This window comes from Pieris brassicae, chromosome 7 (genome assembly GCF_905147105.1).
Source record: "Pieris brassicae chromosome 7, ilPieBrab1.1, whole genome shotgun sequence".
Classification (NCBI taxonomy): domain Eukaryota; kingdom Metazoa; phylum Arthropoda; class Insecta; order Lepidoptera; family Pieridae; genus Pieris; species Pieris brassicae.
Window position 1 is genome coordinate 7768207 of NC_059671.1, and position 20437 is coordinate 7788643.

Sequence of the window (20437 nt, forward strand, 5' to 3'; positions counted from 1 at the left end):
GCTTCCAAGTAAATTTTTTTAATACATCTGAAGGGTTCTGTAATTGTTAATTGTTTTAAAGTAAGAATCGAAACGATTTCGAAATAAAAATCGTATACATTATGATTATAACCATCGAATTTGGCAATAAAAATTCGATTATAATCAATCTAAGAAGAATTTCCGAAATATGTTCAGTATTTTACGACTGCACCACTATAACTTTTCTCATAATATGAAAATAAGCCGGTGTGGCGCTACAAACCTTGGTCTTTCTCTCTCATTAAATAGTAGGCAAGTAGGTGATCATCCTTCCTGACACATACCGTCGATTTTTGGGTGTTAGATTCCTATGCCATCCGTTACGAACGAGTGTCGAATGTGTTTCAATATGAAAGAAACATTTATTGAAGCCAGCGGCGATTCGAAAGAGAATCGAGAGTTTTCTTACGCCGGTTTTTTCTCTCACCCTCTGTCTTCTTTGCCGATGAGTAAGCATGTCTGCGATACACATTTAATGACCTGTATCTTATATTGCATAATAAATATATTGTATTTTGAACACACAACCTAATGGTTAGGAGCCTATCAGTATAATATAGATAATAAAACAAATATAATTTGTGAAACCATTTAATAAATTAGTTGGTTTGTGGAAATTTAATAAAAGGTTGTACCTTTATATATATAGGTGTAGTATAACGAGTCATAATGTTTGAAGGCTTGTGAGTGTAGTTATTTATAATTTTCACTATCTATAAACACTGGTTTTGATTTTTTGTAATATTTTTGTCTCTTTTATCGTCTTTTCAGGATAAGCCCTATTCAGTATATTAAGAGGGATTAGAAATTTTTTGTGCTGGACTTGCTTTACATGAAATTATGAGGTTCTCAGGTAACTTAAGAAGTATAATTCCAAACTTTTCTAGTAAATTTTAGTGTGGAATCACGTCAGCTATTTCAGCTTACTTGTATAACTTTCAATAGATCTGATAACGTAAACACATTTTCCAACAATGCTTTTCGTTAAATATATTATACCTATTTGTGTATTTTGTTTATAATAAACACAGCAAAATCATTTTCGTCCAAATAACTTTTTTATAGTAAAAACAATTACTTGATATACGAGTTGTTTATTTAATTTTTATAACGCTTTGAAAACCTTTAAAGTGTTTGAAACGCTGATGAGAATCATTTATTATATTGGTCACCGCTTGTATATAAAAGATAAACTTTTGTAAGGTGTATTTTTAAAGATCGATCCTTGTGTAAAAAGAGCAGTAATCATATATGCCTATTTGATTAACCGGAATGCTACGTTAGGACTGGTCCCAATATTTTACTACGAACAAATAAACATTATTATGGAATAAATTATGGAATTTAAACTCCAAAATATTATGCGGAACTCTAAAAGCTACAAGCCCGTCGTATCCATAAAGTTAAAGCGCTTCGGGGCATTACATCCTCTCAAATTGAAGTAGGTCAAATGTCTAGATTGCCTCGTACAAACTCGCACCACCTTTAAGATTATAAAGTAAGAAATATAAGACAAAATATATTTTTATTGAACTGAAACTTCTTTATCGGCGTTGGGAAAAAAACTACCGTACATTTTTCGGTTAAGCGCCATCTTGTTCTTGTTGATGATTCGAAGCCATTAATAATAAAAATATATAATAACGATAACAATGATAGTAATAATTCTATTACAATTAATGAAATTCTGTAATAATCTTAGTAGTAATGAGGTAAAATGAAATATTTGTATTCATGTCTAATGATAATAAAAGCCCTTTGTTAAACTTTATCTAATTTAAGTTTATTTAACCAATTTCTGTAAAGTTGCATATAGTAGATCATTTTTCGAAAAATAAGGTCATAATGAAGTATCACTTCTTACGTGTGTACACTAGTACACGCACACATTTTTTTTCTTAAACATGCTTTTCTGATTTGTTCGGTCTGGTTGAGGCTTCATAATAATATGTCCTAATGTGTGTTAACTATATTGGATCAATATAAAATTAATCTAGTAATAATGTGGGTATCACTGCATTATAAGCGTTGGACTGACTCATTTCTGAATCTCTTTATTGATACCTTAACCAGCCTATTAGGCTCTTTATAATATCAACTTCACTGAGGTAGCATCACCTACTGCTCTTCACTTCTACTGAGGGCACTGTGCTAGCGTACCAATTCTTAAAAGGCCGGCAAGGCACTCGCGAGCCCTCTGGTGTTGAGAGTGTCTATGGGCGGCGGTATCACTTAATATCAGATGAGCCTTCTGCCTGTTTGCCTTCTATTCTTAAAAAAAAGAAAAGTAAAAAGAAGTTGTTGTCTATAATTACGTTTTACTTACCTTAACTTAACAATCGTTTAGTTTAACATGACAACGTCATAACGAAACATTGATAAAATGATTTCATACTTTATTTTCGTTGGAAGAGAGATATATGCGGACGAAGTGTATAATGAGCGTAACGGGACATGTGCTTAACGGGACAACGAACGTAACGGGACAATGAGAGAGTTTATACTAACCAGTCAGAATAAGTGTTTCGCTGGTATTACCTAAACAAGTATTTTCTAAACCATAGACGACATCCAAATTTATTATATAACAGCTACGTCGTTACAATAGCTACTAAGAATAGTGTGACCAATAAACTGAACGAAACTAAATGATTTAGAGTTCAAACCTCAAGTCTGACTTATGATATTTATAGAACCAAGTTTCTCAAAATTAGTAACATATTAGGTTGACTTACAGTCCCCAGTGCATACTGTGATGTCAGCATTTCATCGGGACTTTCTTAAAGTAGACGTCTGCAAACTTATTTATGACATACATTTAACTTTGGATTCTCGAATAAATGTGACATACTCGTTTGAAATTGACTCAGTGTTGGGTAGAATATTAAACATTTATTGGTGTTATTTTTGGCACTTTTATTGATGGTCAAGTCTGTCAGTCAAATATGATTTTACATGTTTTATGTAGTATGGGTAAATTAAATTTTACATAAGATCCTTTCAATATTGTTACTTTACGTCATAATTATAAATGTATGTATTTAGAGAAGTGTCATCAAGAACGTGTCGTAAGGTGAACTTTTAGAAAGAAATAGTTATAAGGAAGGTTTAATATGCCTCAGAAAACTGTGTGCCTGTAAGAAACGGCACCACAGAACATATAAGTTTGAAGCGTAACCATAGTAAATTGCTATTAATTAGTAACAGGCACTGTTTATTACAACTAAGATTTTTTTTAAATGAATAAAATATACGAAAGAGCAAGACTTTCTCTTGTCATACCACCACTGTTGAAGGTCGCATTGGTGATCCACCTCTTATAAAATCAAATTAAACAGGCAAATAATAAAATATCTTATGCAATCACAATCACAATACTCGGGAATCGCAATAGCAAGAATTCAATATGTGAATACTGAGCGACAAACGCAGCCTCCAGCGTCTGTCAATCGGTACAAGATTAATACCAACCTTCGAAGTCTTCGAACCAATATATTCCAGAGAAAATATTGAATTGCAGAAACAATGCTACAAACAAATTGTTTTGACTTCAATTCAAGAAATTTGCGGTTAGTAGAAGAAACATATTTCTGGTTTATTTAGCAATAAAAATAGCCTTTATTAATTTAGGTAATATAAGTTCAAAAAAATCAAGCGCAATTTATTGCCAGTCCATCTCTGCAGTGTACTGCAATAAAATAAAAGTGGTAGTGTTTTTTTCCTTCAAATGTTTAAATTAAAACTGTTATACTATACATGAGGGGAATAATGTATGAGCCCTTAATAATATTAATATTAACACATAATAATGACACATACCATTGTTTTCATTGTATAAATGTAGCCCCATAACACAAAGGGCAGATTCATTGAGACTGTCTCTGTTTCATATAGGTCTATAATTGTACATATTTATTTCCTTAAAAGAACTAAGTGAACAGTCTTTTCATTGTAACCAAACATACCTGTTCCTCGTGATGTTTTCCGTCGCCATATAATTTGTTGCGCATAAAGAAAAGAAATTGCTACTTGCTCAACCTCTTGGGTAATTTGTTCGAAAATAACTATGTACATAAGTAAATCTAAAACAGGAACGCAAATTCTGTAATAATTTATTACGTTGTGTTAAAAGGAAGCTTTTGTTTGAAGTTGAGATTGTATTTAACTTATAAGGGGTAATATTTGAAGGCGACCTTGTGTTCCTGTTATTTGAATTAATATTATATTATTATACAAGGCCTACGCTTTGTATGCTTATACGATTATACGGCTTATAAATGCTTCCAGTAGAGTAGAGTTAAAGTAAGATTAGTTCGCTTAGAGTTAGTAACATTTAATTGCTGATAAGGCTAATAGTTAAATATGTTGTCTAATAAAAAATATTGACAAATATATACTTATTTTATATTCCAAAACAGTATTAGCCTAGTGATTTCACTACAACCCGAGATTTTTTCCATCATTTCAATTTTATATTTTTAAAGGAGGCTGGATCAGCTTGCCTAAAAATTATCAATGAACAAATGCCAACTGAGGCTAACATGAAATATTGGTTTAGTACTTTTTTCACAATCCGTGGGAACTAGAGGATGTTTTTGCATTCCATTTTGTGTATAGGCGTTCATTATGCACGAGGTCCGAACCCTTTAGAATATGGAACGTCGAATGTCGGTTTTTAAGAGAATATTAATGAATCAAAAAGTCAAGGATGCGGGAAATTGAAAGAATAACACGAGTGGAAGACCTTACGGTTATAGCATTGTGTAATCAAGAAAAAAATATTATCGTTTAACAATATTTAATATTGTCGTACCATCTCAGATTTGAGTATAATTCTACGGTTCTAAGTTCGATTTCGGCGCATTACTCTCAAAATTGGAAACAAATAATGGCTGACCATCCTGTTGCAAGAAACATGTCTGTTGTCACAATTTATTCTTATATAAGAAATCGATGCAAAGGATTATTGTTATGCAATATAGAACTAAGTAAGGCGACATATAATAATAATATATAACATCGTTGCATGTACACATAATTTGAAGATTTGAAACTATTGTTTTATTAAAAAAAAACATTTTATTTATTAAGATGAAACATATACATTTTATAGCTATGTATTATTTAGTAATAGTTATATAATCTTAAAAAGAAGTGAGAGAAACGCAAAAGTCGCGCCGCCGCAGGCCGTATTCCGCATCTATAGTCATGCTGTGCTACACTTATAGCTGCAATACAAATATTATTACAAAATATTTTTTGAAATAATATTTGTATTGCAGATAAAGTGGAATCTACTCGAGGAAGCTTTTTAGAAAATATTTAGATCCCAATTAGGAGATCCAAATAAAATTTAAAACTAAGATCCGGAAAATGTATATTTAATTGCATTCAGTCATTTCTGTATTGTAATGGGGCAAGGCCAGAGAGAGGGATGGAGTTATTGGTGCATCTGTGGGTGCGAGCGAGAAACACGGGTCACAGGTACAGTGGCCTGACCCAGTTTCTGTTGTAAATATTGATTTGTTGACCTCCTTCTACCTGTTGCTTTGCCCAACCCAAGGCTGTATGCAGGATTATACTTGGGCTCTTAATAAATGATTCACTTCTAAGGGACTGAAGTGCCTTTATGTAAGCCTCTTAAAATATTTCTGCGTTAACTAATATTTCCCTTTGTCCAGAGTATATCTTTATTCATTTCAATGCCCTATTGATAAGTTAAAGATTTGTATACAGACGAGAACCGTAATTAATGTTAATTGAATAGTTTGTGTTAATTGTTAAATTCATTCATTATAAAGTATATGTAACGAATTATACATATGTTATACATTACACTAAAACACATACAAATAGTTATTAAAGAGTTGAATAAACGTTCTTGAAAACGAGTATGAGAACTTATAGATAATGATATTTATATTACTAGCTGAAGCAACAAAATATCATCACTAAAAAAATGGGACTAGTGGTGGAAATTGAAAATTGTGGTGTATTTTTATAACGCCTTCATCATCATCAATTATACAGCCCCTTGTGGGCCTTAGCCCCCTCAAGTACACTTCGCCATTGCACTATATCCAGTGTTTCCCGTTTTCAATTGCGAACCCCTATTTTTATAATGCCACATCATACAATCTTAAAAATTTGATGGGCCCCTTCGGGTTTTAATCTTAGGGAAAAAAACGTCTATTTTGTCTTTTATTTACGCGAGTACTACAAATTTATTTTATTTTTTATCTATTTATAAGCAAATTATGTAAATTTTAAGAATATTTAATAATTTCTAAACTTTAATTTGTAAGTTTTTAATGTTGAATATTTAAAGAAATATTTAAGGATTTTTCTGTTTCAGCTTGGGTTCTGGGCTGGCTTATGTGCAAGACAGTGCCGTACGTGCAGGGATTATCAGTCGCCGCCTCTGTCTACAGTCTCGTTGCGGTCTCACTCGACAGGTATGTACGAATTCTTACTATAGCGCTTCAAAAAAATATGAGAAAGAATTATTAACGACTGTATATATGAAAACACTGTTTCATTCGGCATTCTACCACGGTGAACTCAAATCAAAATTCATTTACAATATTATGCTTTCGCGGATTATAAATAAACTATTTTTGTTTTTAGACATATAACCTATTCATCGATAGAAATTAAATGTTGGAATAAAGAAAAGTGATAAAATTTATTTAAAATTATTTCTTTCTTTGTAATAAAAAAAATATATTTAAATGATTATCTTTCTATTATTGACTGTTTGTGTTTCTAACAAAGAAATACAGTTATGAAGATTCTAATGTCCATTAAAAAAACTCACACTTTTTGAGAACATTATTACTTTACGCGCTTAAGTGTAAAAGTGTAAATATTTAAATTACATTTGATAACTTCAAATAATATCTATTTTTATTTTATAAAGCCTAACCCTTTAACCTTAGGCTATTATAATAACGCTAAAAATACTCATTCCCTTTATATGTATTATAATGTCACGCACACAAATGAACCCTGCACTTACCCAATATGGAAATAGGATTGAAGGTCTATCTATTTCAATACCCACTCAATTTAGCGTGTAATCCAATAAATAGCGAAGTCAATTGCTAGGAAACTGTGACCTTGCTGTGCGTCGGACAGCAAACTTGACCTAAATGCGGTCCCATATCCCTTATGCTAATGGCTAAAGTTCTTGAGTGCGCGTTAAATTGTCTAAAAAGGTTCAAGTGAAAGGGTTGGACGACTTTGTAGAAACGGAATTATACACAATAAATGTTTTTATGTCATTTAAATAAAACTGCATTAAAGTGTTCTTGTATTAAAAAAATAATCGGATATTTTATTTTTTGGGTAAAATAACAGTATTTAACATACTGGCGCGGAAGAAAACTGCAAACCTGTAAATTAAAAGACAACTATTATTTTTTATTTCCCTTTTACGCAATTAGATGGCTTACAAAATAAAGGGCTAACATATTCCTACGTTTGCTATTCTAGCTCGGCCGTTTTTGAAGTGAAACTTCTTTATCAGCGTTGGAAAAAAAAAATATAATAACGATAACAATTATAGTAATAATTAAATTACAATTCATGAAATTCTGTAATAATCTTAGTAGTAATAAGGTAAAATGAAATAATTGTATTATTTGTATTCCTGTCTATGATACTAAAAGCCTTTTGTTAAACTTTATCTAATTTTATTTTATTTAACAAATTTCTGTAAAGTGGCATCTAGTAGATCATTTTTAGAAAAATGAAAATTATGACCTTCATTAAGAAGTTTCACTTCTTACGTGTGTACACTAGTACATGCATACATTTTTATTCTTATTATAAGTAGTTAAAGATGAAATGATATATTTGATTGGTTGATTGGATCTGATTTACACATTGAAACGGTCACATTATTACAATTCGCAGTAATCAGATAAAATCGCGCGATATCAAAAAACATTATCAATTACGAATTTCAAACTTCAGATAAAACTTTATTAATAAATTAAAAAGCAAGAGGCTTTTAAAAATTGCAGCCCAAATCTCTTTTCTGAACATTTAATCACTTTAAAACTCGAAACTTTATAAAAACTTTTGGTACCGGAAGTAAAACTTGACTTAAGCTTACCTGTCCCATAATTTCTTGCCCCCACCTTGACCTGGCTTGTGGGCCTTATTATAATGAGCTGGTATTATGCCCCAAATTCCATCGATGGCCTCGCGTGCCAAAAATTTATCAATGCAATGGAAATTCGCGAGCCCCGAGAGGAAAGTTGAATTTAGCTATTCGGAAATACAATATGGTAATGAAGAATGGTATTACGTGAATTGCAGGAATGCTTATCACTCGTTGCCGTTATGATAGAACTGTATCATTATAACGTTACGTAACACTTCAAAATATTACTTAACACATGTTACAGTTTACGAAAATATTAACCTATATAATAATAATAATAATAATTAAAAATTGTACCTTTAGCGCTGGTAGAATTTCATCGCAGTAATGCCATACTTATTCGTTGTATGGTCACCGGTACTGTCTACCATGTCTCATCTTAAATCTTTAATTAGCGCCTATGTACCCCACGGCCCAAGAGTCTCAACTTCAATGGAAACAATAAAAGTATGAGAATATACTTTTTAATATGAGCTGGAAAATAATAAAATAATAAATATATATAATAATTAATATTTTCCACAAAAAGTGTGCGTTGTCCAAGAATCAATCCGGATCGACTGCAATGGAATGCAACTATGCTGACCAGTACACTAGACAACTATTTACGAAATTGTATGGAGTCATATTATCTGTCAATGATCATTGACCCGTATATGATGTAAATTTAACATATTTGCTTATATTTGGACCTAAGATATAGGTTATGTTTCTATTTAATTGTGTAAAGTAATGTTGAGTTATGAAAAAGCTATATTATTTTTGACTTGATTGTATTAATTGAAATGAAATTAGAATAAATTAATTATTTTGTACTAATTTCACAATATCAGCTACTGCAGCTAATACAGAAAGATATTTGCAAAGAACATAGTGATTCAATTGTTTTTTATTAATTACAACATAGCAACCCCGTAGCGAGTTGCCAATATATTATACCCATTGTAATGTTTACTGAAATTGTTAATTTAGTCCAATTTAATTTTATATTCGTAGCATTAATTTTTATAACAGAGTACAAAATTAACACGAATGAATTATACAAATTAATGTGAACATAAAAGGTGTTTAAAATTCACGAGTGGGTCTGTAAAATATAATCTTTATATTTTTGGCGATAAATAGTCAAAATGAGATTGAGGGGTTATTTTTAAGCATTGCAACACAGCTTGAATAATGTATTTTTTACAATATTGCAGTATTTCATACTTTAAGTGATGTTTGGTACAAAATGCAGGCGTAATGCAGGTATTAGTAGTTTTAATTATTACAAGAAGGCTTATACGATTAGCATAAGAATATTATGGGAATTTGATTCATAGCATTTCTTTCCGCCACCTTTATATGATTTTAGCTTCAAGGTACCGAACATAGATACCGTCGCGGTATTTTCGAGTCAATACAACTTCCACTTAGAACTACTTGAACTTTAACCTTAGAACGCCTTGTCGTCCAGGGGAAGATGGAAGGCACTAGACCGCGCGGAAGGTCACCTACGCGTTGGACTGACCAGATCAAGTCTGCCGTAGGAGGTACACTCAATGAGTGTAGGATGACCTCTAATAGGCAACGATGGCGAAACGTCGTGAAGCGTATCACATCGGCCCCTTTTAATACCACTACTACATAGCGATCACAACCGCTCTGTCAAGAGAGTACCGGATAAGAATCTTCTTCTTATCCGGTACTCTCTTGACAACTACATACTTACACAAACATACTCATACAACTTCTACGGCTACATGGCTACATGAAGAAAAGAACTCACCGAATAATTCAAAAGACCAGTACAGACGCGTGAGACATCTAGCAGGCCGAACGATTGACGAACAACTGGTATGCATCTGTAAAGTTAATTTCACTGGTCATTCTCTGATAAATTGACTTGAGACCCGATTACAATTCGAATTCAGCCGCATCTGAGATACGATTCTCAAGTCTTAACTCTACCATTACCTACCAATTAGCCACTAGGCAATACCATTTTTTGATAGCATGTTAAAAACATTTCTAGCTTATCTGATAAGTAATAGTGCGTCCATCATTTTAAGATTTGCTTTTCTTCAAGGACCCTAAATTGTGTCGATATAACCTAATCGCGTATATTCGCAATTTCCCATATAGAGAGGTCATACAAAAAATTGCCGCTTGCAGCTCGTCGTTATACCACCAGCATGCACTAGAGATTTTCCCTATTTGCCGACGTGACGAGAATTAATTTATCCGAGTGAAAATACGTTTGCATTCGAGCTAAATTCCGTACCTATGTTGTTTATAGAGTCTAGTGGATATTCTATAAAAAAACAATTCGAAATTGAAACTGGAATGAAAGTTGGCTATTGTTGAATGCTATTTCATAGCAAACTTAAATATTTATATCTAGCAATATATTAACTGTAATATAGTTATTAGTTAATATAGTTAATTTAAATACTTTGTACAACATAATATTATATGCTATCGGTCCTAAAATATTATATTACGAATAAGGTCTACCTGGTCAAATCATCATCAAATCATAACAATCAAATATACAGTATTTACAATTTTCTTAACCTCATACTAATGATAAAAATAATTAATAAAAAGAAAAATAAAAATTTTTGGTCCCTGTGGCAGTGTACCTTTATCTTTAAAATATATCTTTCTCACTGTGCATAAGCTGTTTAAAAAAATATTAAATTAACATGAACGAGATTGTTATATTACAATGGTATTAACTAAATATATGAAGGAAAAAATAACAGCTGTTTTTGTTGAACATTTTTGGAATTAATATTTTTGTATGAATTTCCATTATGAAAAATATCAACGTTTGTAAACGTTGTCAAGTAACAGACTTAGTTTAGTTACATAAGGCGTGTGTTCCAATAAAATTAGTATAATATGTTTTCATTTGAATGATAAAGTAATATTTCATTGTTATGTTGCATTAATGTCATAAGGCTTATAACCAAAGTAGTGTGATTTTCATCCTAGTTATTTTCGTCCTCTCTACACCTTTTAAAAACTGGTAGTAAAAGAAAATTCATATTTTCACTGATTCTAAAGGCATGGTTACAAGCCTTGTAAGAGTTTCATGACAATTCTTTTCGTCTTATCTACACCTTTTAAGAACTAGTAAATTTAAATTCAGACCCTTCAAATTTCATTATATTTTATCATAAGTTTACCTACCTACCTATATAGCTCCAAGCCTCCAAGCTCTATAGCATAGGAACCAAAAAGGCGAGCAGACGACAAACTACGCCACACAAATATCTAAAATAAAAACTGATTAGTTCCTCTCAGGTAATTAGCGAAAAGGAGACCCACATTACTATACAATTACGTGACTTTAATCCAGTATGCCCAAGCTTTAAGTAAACAATTCGGCAACTGCCATGTTTGAGAGTGCGACTCACGTAAGTAATTAATCTCGGTTTTATGAGCTTTTCCACACGACAACTACATATTATGATATTCATTTAACATGCAGTTAGTGCATATTACATTTGTTTTAATGTGATGAACACGTTTCAGATTTGTCTTTACATTAAATTCTCTAAGTAATATATGGGATTAATGAAGCTCTTGTCTCTACTACAAATCGTTGTTTTTCTTTATTATTTTGCTAGCTCAAGAGACTTAATAAAATACGAGTTGAGTTCTAGCCCCTTGTGGTATATCTGATCAATTTTACTACACTATACTAACGCACCACCTATTGGCACCACCAGTTTATGGAATCAGAAGACATTCCAGGTACTTTCAAACCTTAGCGACTTAGGAGTCATCGAAAAACGGAACCTTAAAGGCCAGCAACGTACTTGAAAGGTATGAGCGGCAGTAAACACTTAACTATAAGTGATCGGTCTGCTGGTTTTCCTCCTGTACCATAAAAAAAAATCATCCAGTAAACAAAGGCTGTTGAGTTTCTATAATAAAAGTTGGTTGAGTTTACTTAGTATAATTTCATTATTCTTAGTAAATTACAAACTGTTTTAACTTAATTAAATGTAAGGCGCATGCAAATTTGCTTACGTAAAGTTTAGGGAATCATAGCAGATCTGAAGGCGAAACGCATTTGTAAAATGGATTCCCAAGTTCCAATCCTTGGCAAGGTCACGGTGGTCCCTTATTTCCCTAAAAAGGTCGGAACGAGGCAGTTTGTGCAGGGAAATTCAATTTTCTGAAAACCGAGGCCACGATTGTGTGAGAAATCCGCATTGTGATAGTAATCCGAGTTTTATTTGGAATTGATTGAATATTTGTTTAGCAGCCTTGAGTATATAGCTTAGCTTCACGGTATAAACGTCTTTATATCGTTATACTTTTCTGTTAACACACACACTATATTATGAGTTTTTACATATAAGAGTGGATATACTATACAATCCTGTGTTCTCATCAAATATATAGTGGAATAATTACCAGAATAGTACCGCAGTATTAACCCATTTTTATAAATACAAAAAAACATCTTTAGGTCTGCAACGATTTCTTTATCACGATCATTTGTGAATCCAATAGGTAAGTAGGTGATCGGCCTCCTGTGCCTGACACATGCCGTCGACTTTTTGGGTTTAAGGCAAGTCGGTTTCCTCACGATGTTTTTCTACACCGTTCGAGCGAATGTTAAATAGGCACTTATAAGTAAAGTCCAATGGTGCACAGCGATCGAACCTACGACCTCAAGGATGAGAGGCGCACACTGAAGCCAGTTGGCCAACACTGCTTACCATTTTATTATTTTTTCATATTCATATTACTGTAATTATTGCTTATTATAAATTACTTAAATTAAAAACTCCGTGAAACTACAGTATAGAAAGAGATTATGTGAAGTATGAAATAAGCATTAACAATTATTATTCGAATAAATACCTCGAAATTATGATTGACAAAAATAGACTGGAAAAGACTTCGCGTCATAGGTAGCAGTCCCAAACAACCTGTGCCAATACTCTGTAACGAATAGTGACATGGATAGCGAGTCGGACCTTTTTGTATCGATGCCGTACTCGCAATATCGGTAGGGCTGATGTCGCTATTGTGTCGTGTGGAACTGATCATTGAAATCGCTGTCTGTATCTCTAATGGAAGTTACAAAAGCAATTTCCGTCATAACATTAATAATCCCTTTTCCATATAGGGCATTAAGTTAATGCTATCCTTGATGTGTTTAGAGCAATGATGGCCTAGTGACTTCAGCGCGCGATTCTCATCCCTGAGATCATAGGTTCGATCCCGTCGGCTTTGCACAAATGGACTTTCTTTCTATGTGCGCATTTAACATTCGCTTGAAAGGTGAAGGAGAACATCGTGAGGAAACTGACATGCCTTAGACCCAATAAGTCGACGGTGTGTGTCAGGCACAGGTGGCTGATCACCTACTTACCTATGAGATTGACAAACGATCATGAAACGGATACCGAAGTGAGGCGCAGACCTAAATAGGCTATTGATTTATTTTTATTTGATTTGCTTATGGTGGACCTTATGTGAACATTAATTACGTAATGATAAAGACAGAAATACATATAATAATTTATTTACTTAATGGTGGAGAAGGATTGGTGAATGGTGTTTAACAACAGGGACCACTGGTGCAGCGTGAACCAGTGGTGCGTGTACCAACGGGGCGTGGACGATGGGTCTGTGGTGAACCACTGCGGAGTGGACCGATGCCACTGGTACCACTGGAGCCACGTGATGAACCACTGGGTGAGCAACAGGGACGATTGGAGCAATCACCCCCGCGCTTGCTACGGCTACCAGTGCGAACAGAACTACCTGAAATAATAGTTAAATAAATTAAAGATATTTATATTTAATAAAAACGGTTTTAATACAGTTACTAATATCCAATATTTAATGTTTAAAGAACTGTATTTCTCATTACAAAAAATGTATTTTATTTACATGAGAAACTTAATATGAATACAAATGAGATACACGTCGCCAAACAATCGTATATGATTTACATAAATCCACCAAAAAACTAATTATTTTTTAGAGTCGAAATATTTTGTATTGAAAACTTTGTTAGTAACGTTTTTATGAAAATAATGCTTATAATACAAGTTGTAAAATAGACAATATTAAAAAAAACAAAAGCGATTAATAAGATAAGATTTATTTATGATAGTGACAAGTGCACATGCATAGTCCTAGTTCTGGATTAAATTACCAGTACAATAGTAACTGACTAAACTAATAAACTCAACGGTTAAGTTGCAGCAAGCTAATCACTAATTATGGAACTTAAAATCACAAAATTTTATAAGTATTGAATCTTACTGTTATATACCTTAAAACTAACACAAACGATTTTAAGAAACACAGAAATCTCCATATCCTTTGATACAGTGATATTTTATTATTAGTAATTAATCAATATTATTTAATTTAAATTAAGATCTTACCAGCTTGATCATTGTGCTATTGTATCAATGTGACTGTGTCTAACGAACAGCCGTAGTCCTTATATATCCGTTATTTCCACGATCTTGTATAAATCCTTACCTTCGTTGAGAAATCGGCGTCTAAGTACAATCGCTAAATACAGGAGGATGTTGTTTAAATTCCACGAGCTATCTTAAATATATACAAATGCTTTAATAAAAAAAATCAAATTAGAAAGCTACTGGCCATGAAAAATATGTATTTAAAAAAGAAACAATGTTTTTTTACGCAACTTTTGACGAATTCGAATTTTAAAAAACCACCAATAACTTGTATGAAACATATTGTTTTTTTACGAAATTTTTGACGCAGAAATAAGGCCCCGAAGGCCTAAGCAAATATGAAAATATAATGAAAAAATATGAAAGCTCAGTTGGAGGCAACTATGAACGTAATCCATCAAAGGACGAAGAAGCCTGAATATTTAGATATCAAATACAACCATCGGAATTTTGGCGAAATCATAGCGAAAAAATCCTTCTTATCAGGTATACAATATTTCTACATTGACAGATAAAATATTTATTTTAACATTATATGAAAAGCTAGCGTTTACTTATTTTATTTAAAGAAATATATCCTAAGGTCGACTATTTTAAGGTAATCTGTTTTGGGTGTATCATTTTTTCTCCGTCATAAATTTACATAAAATAAACAAATCGACACAAAGGCTAAGAGTCGACTGACTATAATTTTATCATAGATTAATAATATGTGTGTATAGAACGACAAATTTCTTAATAAATACGCGTGTACACCTTGATCCATTAACAACAATATAACATCCTGTAAATAAGCACAACAAAGATTTTGTTCGCAAGATCACGACACATTTACAGAAAATTAATTGTATCCGATAGCTTCGTTAAGGTTAACGGTTTGATTCTTGCAATATATACATAAGAAAATATTATACAATATAGAATGCGACACTTGCTCGTAGATGGACAATCTTTATCACCACGAAGATAGGCCTCTATCTAATTCACCCCGGTAGCCAAGTACGCGATACCGGAAGACTCTTTGACGATGCTTTGGTTCTAAGACTGGAAAAGAAATGGTTAAAATAAGCTGTGGTTAAAGAAGTCTGATGTTCGTTCACAAATTAACAATTATAACAACATTTATTTCGGCTTGATAGAAGACTACTAGTTAACAATAACAAAGAAATGGATGCTAACAACACGGCTATTACTTAATAACAAAAATGTATATATGTACATATACATACATAATTAAGAACAGTGTTGGCCTAGCGGCTTCAGCGTGCAAGTCTCATGTCTGTTGTAGGTTCAACCCCCGGCTGTGCACCAATGGACTTTCCCACGGTGAAAGAAAACATCGTAAAGAAACCGGCTTGACTTACCCAAAAAGTCGACACCGTGTGTCAGGCATAAGAGTCTGATCACCAACTTGCCTATTAGATTGACAAATGATCTTGAAACAGATATAAACTGAGGCCTAGACCTAAAAAGGTTGTAGCATCACTGATTTATTTTATTTCATAACACATAAGCGTACTCTAATCTCATCACAATATAAGGCATTGAGGAAGCTTTGTATCGGAAATTTTGCATCGAGTCATTAATTGCTTTTCCTCATTACACTGTTTGTTGTCATTACATTTTTTTCTGATTATATTTTAAATATCATAAACTGACTCAATAGCGTTTGCGTCGTTTAATTATAACAAAAATTCAAGGTTATTACGACAATATCATTAACTATTTCGCCATTAAGATTTTTGGTCGATACTTTGAAGATGTCTCACAGTCTCTTGTCTCATTCACAAATTGAGATTTAATAACAAAAGTCAGTTTGTTGATTTTTGTTTTCTATATTTTGTTTATTGCACAAAAGTTTGTAAAATTTTTTTTCTAAAAATGAGTTTAAACGTTAAGGCGAAACGTTGTAGCAGATATATAACATTCATTTTAATTAATATTAGCTGTTTTTGTTAATACATACATACTAAGAGCGATATTACATACTTAAACAAAACAAACATGAACTGGAAAGGTTCTATGAAGTATCCGGTCTTCAAATTTGTTGTGTAATTTCATTAATTTATGCTATATATTGGTCGCAAATATTTATTTTATGTTTACTGCTAAACAATATGAAAATACTGCGTTTTTGGGAACTAAATTAATTAGATTCATTTTATAACAAAAATGTTTCATAAGTACAATTTTAGAACAGTTTTTCGCAGATATAAGCGTTCCTAACCTCTCTAATATCATGGTAAAACTCTAACTAATTTTATATATAATATATCAAAACTGGTAATCTAGCTTATTGATTCGTTATTAGTTCTTTATTAGTATCTACGATCTAAGTGCATACACAAAGTGAAACTAGTAAAATAAAATTGGATGCAAATGAAGAGCATCTGTTGTTTAAAAAGAAAAATCCGTCGGTGAACAGGTGTGATTCGAACGCACAAAGAGGTTACAAGTAGCAAATATTTGGGACCCCCTTTAAAGCCTTTTAAACATGTGGTTTTGTGTACTTTTTGTTCTGTAAAGTCGAATGCGAATATTAAAATTCTATATAGACTGAAAGATTAAGAATCATGATGAGATCGGAGAACCCAAGGATTTTACTCTAAGCGCCATAAAATATGACTCCTGCGTACATAGTAAGAAGTGTGAAGAATTCAACATATCTTAGGCCCAAAATCGACGACATAATTTTAATGTATAATAGCCTATAAATATAAAAATTCTTAATATATATTTTTGTCCAAAATATGTGTTTAAAATAAGGTCCCGCACCACAAGACTCTGGGAAATTGGGAGATTTATATAGTATATAAAAATATAATATAATGTAATGAAGGTTGATCATACTTATGTATATAATAAAATTAACTAAGATACATATGCAATGTAAGGTCAAAAGCCATATATGGTTGTAGCGCCATTGGATTATTTTTTACAATTTGTATTAATGTGTTATAAATGATACTGGTTAAATATTATATTATATTCTTTTTTAAAAAATCTTGTAAAAGCTTGTAGTCTTCAATGTTAATTTACTCCCGATTGTGAAAAACGTATTTGACATACAGGAGTCATACTTAGCGCGAGTCTCAACTTATCGACGACGAATATAAATCTAATCTCTAATAACTTGTGTTATTATCTTAACCTGGCAATTTAAATTATTAAATTATATTCTCATTTACTTCGATCAGGATTTAATGACCGGAAAACAATTACAAGATTATCTAGATTAAGTTCGAACTAGCTTGGAGTCGATAATAGTTTTAACGTAACTTATTTTTTACATATGGAAATAAATGTTTCTGGAAAAAATATTTTATATAAGTTATGTACGTGATACATCGTCGATTTTTCGGTCTAAGACATGGCGGATTCCCTACAATATTTATGTCAAGTTAAAATTTACATTACTTCTAGCCTCCTTGAATCACAGCTCGAACGAGCACCGGTTGCAAGTCGCAGGCTTAAACACTGCATGAAAACAGAAACTACGGATATTCAATTGGGTGGTAACGGAACTTATAACAATAACTTGGAGATCATCAAAGGTAGTTAAGGTATCCCAGTTCGAACGAAGCCTTCCTAATTCCGTGCCAATTTGCACAGCCGTTATCTGCTGAACGAACTTAGAAATTACCATCTCATTTAGTATTCACAGTCGCTACTCAGTAATTAAATTGAAAAGCCAGTCATTATAGATATTGGGCGTCTAATTGATCGGGTCAATGACCACTTGCTATGTTATTGTTAGTTTCGGGTAAGTACCCGAACTTGCATTAATTTTTCATTCGGTAACCAAAATGAGGACGCAATAAGATGTTATTGTATGTATAAGTAATCTCGATTTTATGTATTGTTTATCATTTTAATCAATAATAATTTAATAATACCTACTAGTACAAACGATTAGTACCCTAAATTATGTTCAAACTGTAACTGATATTTTTATAGAGACGAGTATACGAAATTGTTATTTTAAAGACTTCAAACCAGATAGAATTCCAGCTAAATCTATGTAGAAAGTGCTTGTTTAAGTTAAGTGTAAACTGCGAAAATGAATAACATAAAGGCGATTTTCGAAGGGACAAATTTAAAAACTTCTGTTACAAGTTCCATTACAGTCGGAAATAGAAGAACTCCAGCCTCTTTTAAATTGATTTTTCTTGAACAACTTGAATTAAATTTGAAAGTTTAAATTAAGGTTGAATGGATTTCGAATTGCAACAAATGCAGTATGGAGCCAATGCAAACTTTTCATTTATTTAGTTTCGTAACTGCTCCAACTGTGTTTTGAGAAATGGTTTTATAATTAAAAATGTTGGTCAATCTATTAGCACTACAACCATATATGGGCCTTTTATAGACAAGTAGGTAGCGTAATTAACGTAAGTCGATTTGCAAGACAAACCCGGAACGATCTTAGCCTTCACGGTATGAGGAAATTTTAATTCCGCTCATAAAAATATGTACACATCCGGGATTAGTACTAACAATCTAAGGGTTGAGAAATGCAAACTAGACAGCTAGGATAACCTTGCACAAACATACAAATTTTTATGCTTAATTACGGTTTTTGCTTTGTGTAAAATTGTGCAAATTAACCGACACTCCGCCATTTTTTTTAAACGCCAAGTCAAATTGGTTCAGAAATTCTTCAGTGGGCAGCTGATTCCATATATTTGTGGTGCACGGCAATTACTACGTTAAGACGCTGCTGTGGGATAAAAATGCTAATCATGCTTATTGTTGTAGTTTATAATATCGTAAAATCTTGAAAATTAACAAGATTCGTTGTTGTGTGTGGTGTTTTATATGTGTTTGAGATAGGTTTAAAAAATTGATTACGTAAATCACAATTGCGGATAATAAAAGCATGAAACACAATCCAAATCTGACCATTAAGTAATTATAACTAATCCACCTTCACTTTGTAAAGGTTATCGATTACGGGGTCAATATGTGGAGGTCGTATTACCGTGTACTGATATTCTTTCATTAATACTTCTAAAGTGTATACATAAAGACAAACCAAAAGCAATATTTGTTTTATTCAAAATTAACAAGCAAGTGATTGACACAGTTATATTGTCTTTTTCACTATAGACAATTTATTTAAAGAATAAAGCACATTGGAATTGTTATTTAAGTTAATGTGAAAAAGATAAAAGTTAAAAGTAATTACGGACCGGACCATCAACGTTCTAATATTAATATAAAAATACAGCAATAAATATAAAACCATACTTATTAATAAAAACTAAAATTTACAATAACTAGAAATAGATGTAGTTGCGACTGCAAGTAAAGCAAAATAAGCCCTAATTTGGACCGGAATTTTTATCGCTACTCGTCCTACTGCCCTTGGTGGTTGCTCCTACTTTCATATTTGCCGTTTAACATATACATATATACCTATATGTATCTATGTATATTATATAATTCTCTTGTCACTTACTCCTCCGAAATGGCTCGACCGGTTCTTATGAATTTTTTTATGCATATTTAGTAAGTCTAAGAATTGGCTACTATCTATATTTAGAACCCTACATTATATAAAAAAAATGTGTGGGTGTCCACCACAAAAAAGAAATTGATAATCTTTTTTTTTATTTGTTTTATTATGTGTCATTAAAATATGCATACAACCCTTAATTTTTACTCTTCTATCACTAATTATTTTTTTCTACACTACACAATTCACTAGAAATTATTTATATGGCAAAAAGTTTTCCGGGTCAGCTAGTATATATGTATATGAAAATGAATTGCTGTTACTTTAAAATATTTGTGT

At 32.1% G+C, this 20437-nt stretch overlaps 1 protein-coding gene and 1 long non-coding RNA gene across 2 annotated transcripts in view; one reads left to right on the top strand and one right to left on the bottom strand.

Moving 5' to 3' along the window:
- The window catches only part of LOC123711889 (neuropeptide SIFamide receptor-like), an 81104-nt gene that overhangs the window by 31285 nt on the left and 29382 nt on the right, over positions 1–20437 (top strand). Inside the window, exon 2 of the mRNA XM_045664739.1 lies at positions 6377–6476. Within this exon, the coding sequence (XP_045520695.1) occupies positions 6377–6476 (100 nt within the window). The remainder of the gene's footprint in view (positions 1–6376; positions 6477–20437) is intronic.
- On the bottom strand, positions 13709–14774 carry LOC123711892. The gene is made up of 2 exons (XR_006754014.1): positions 14599–14774; positions 13709–13966 (listed from the first exon to the last, which is right to left on the bottom strand). It is a non-coding gene; the product is annotated as an uncharacterized LOC123711892 (long non-coding RNA).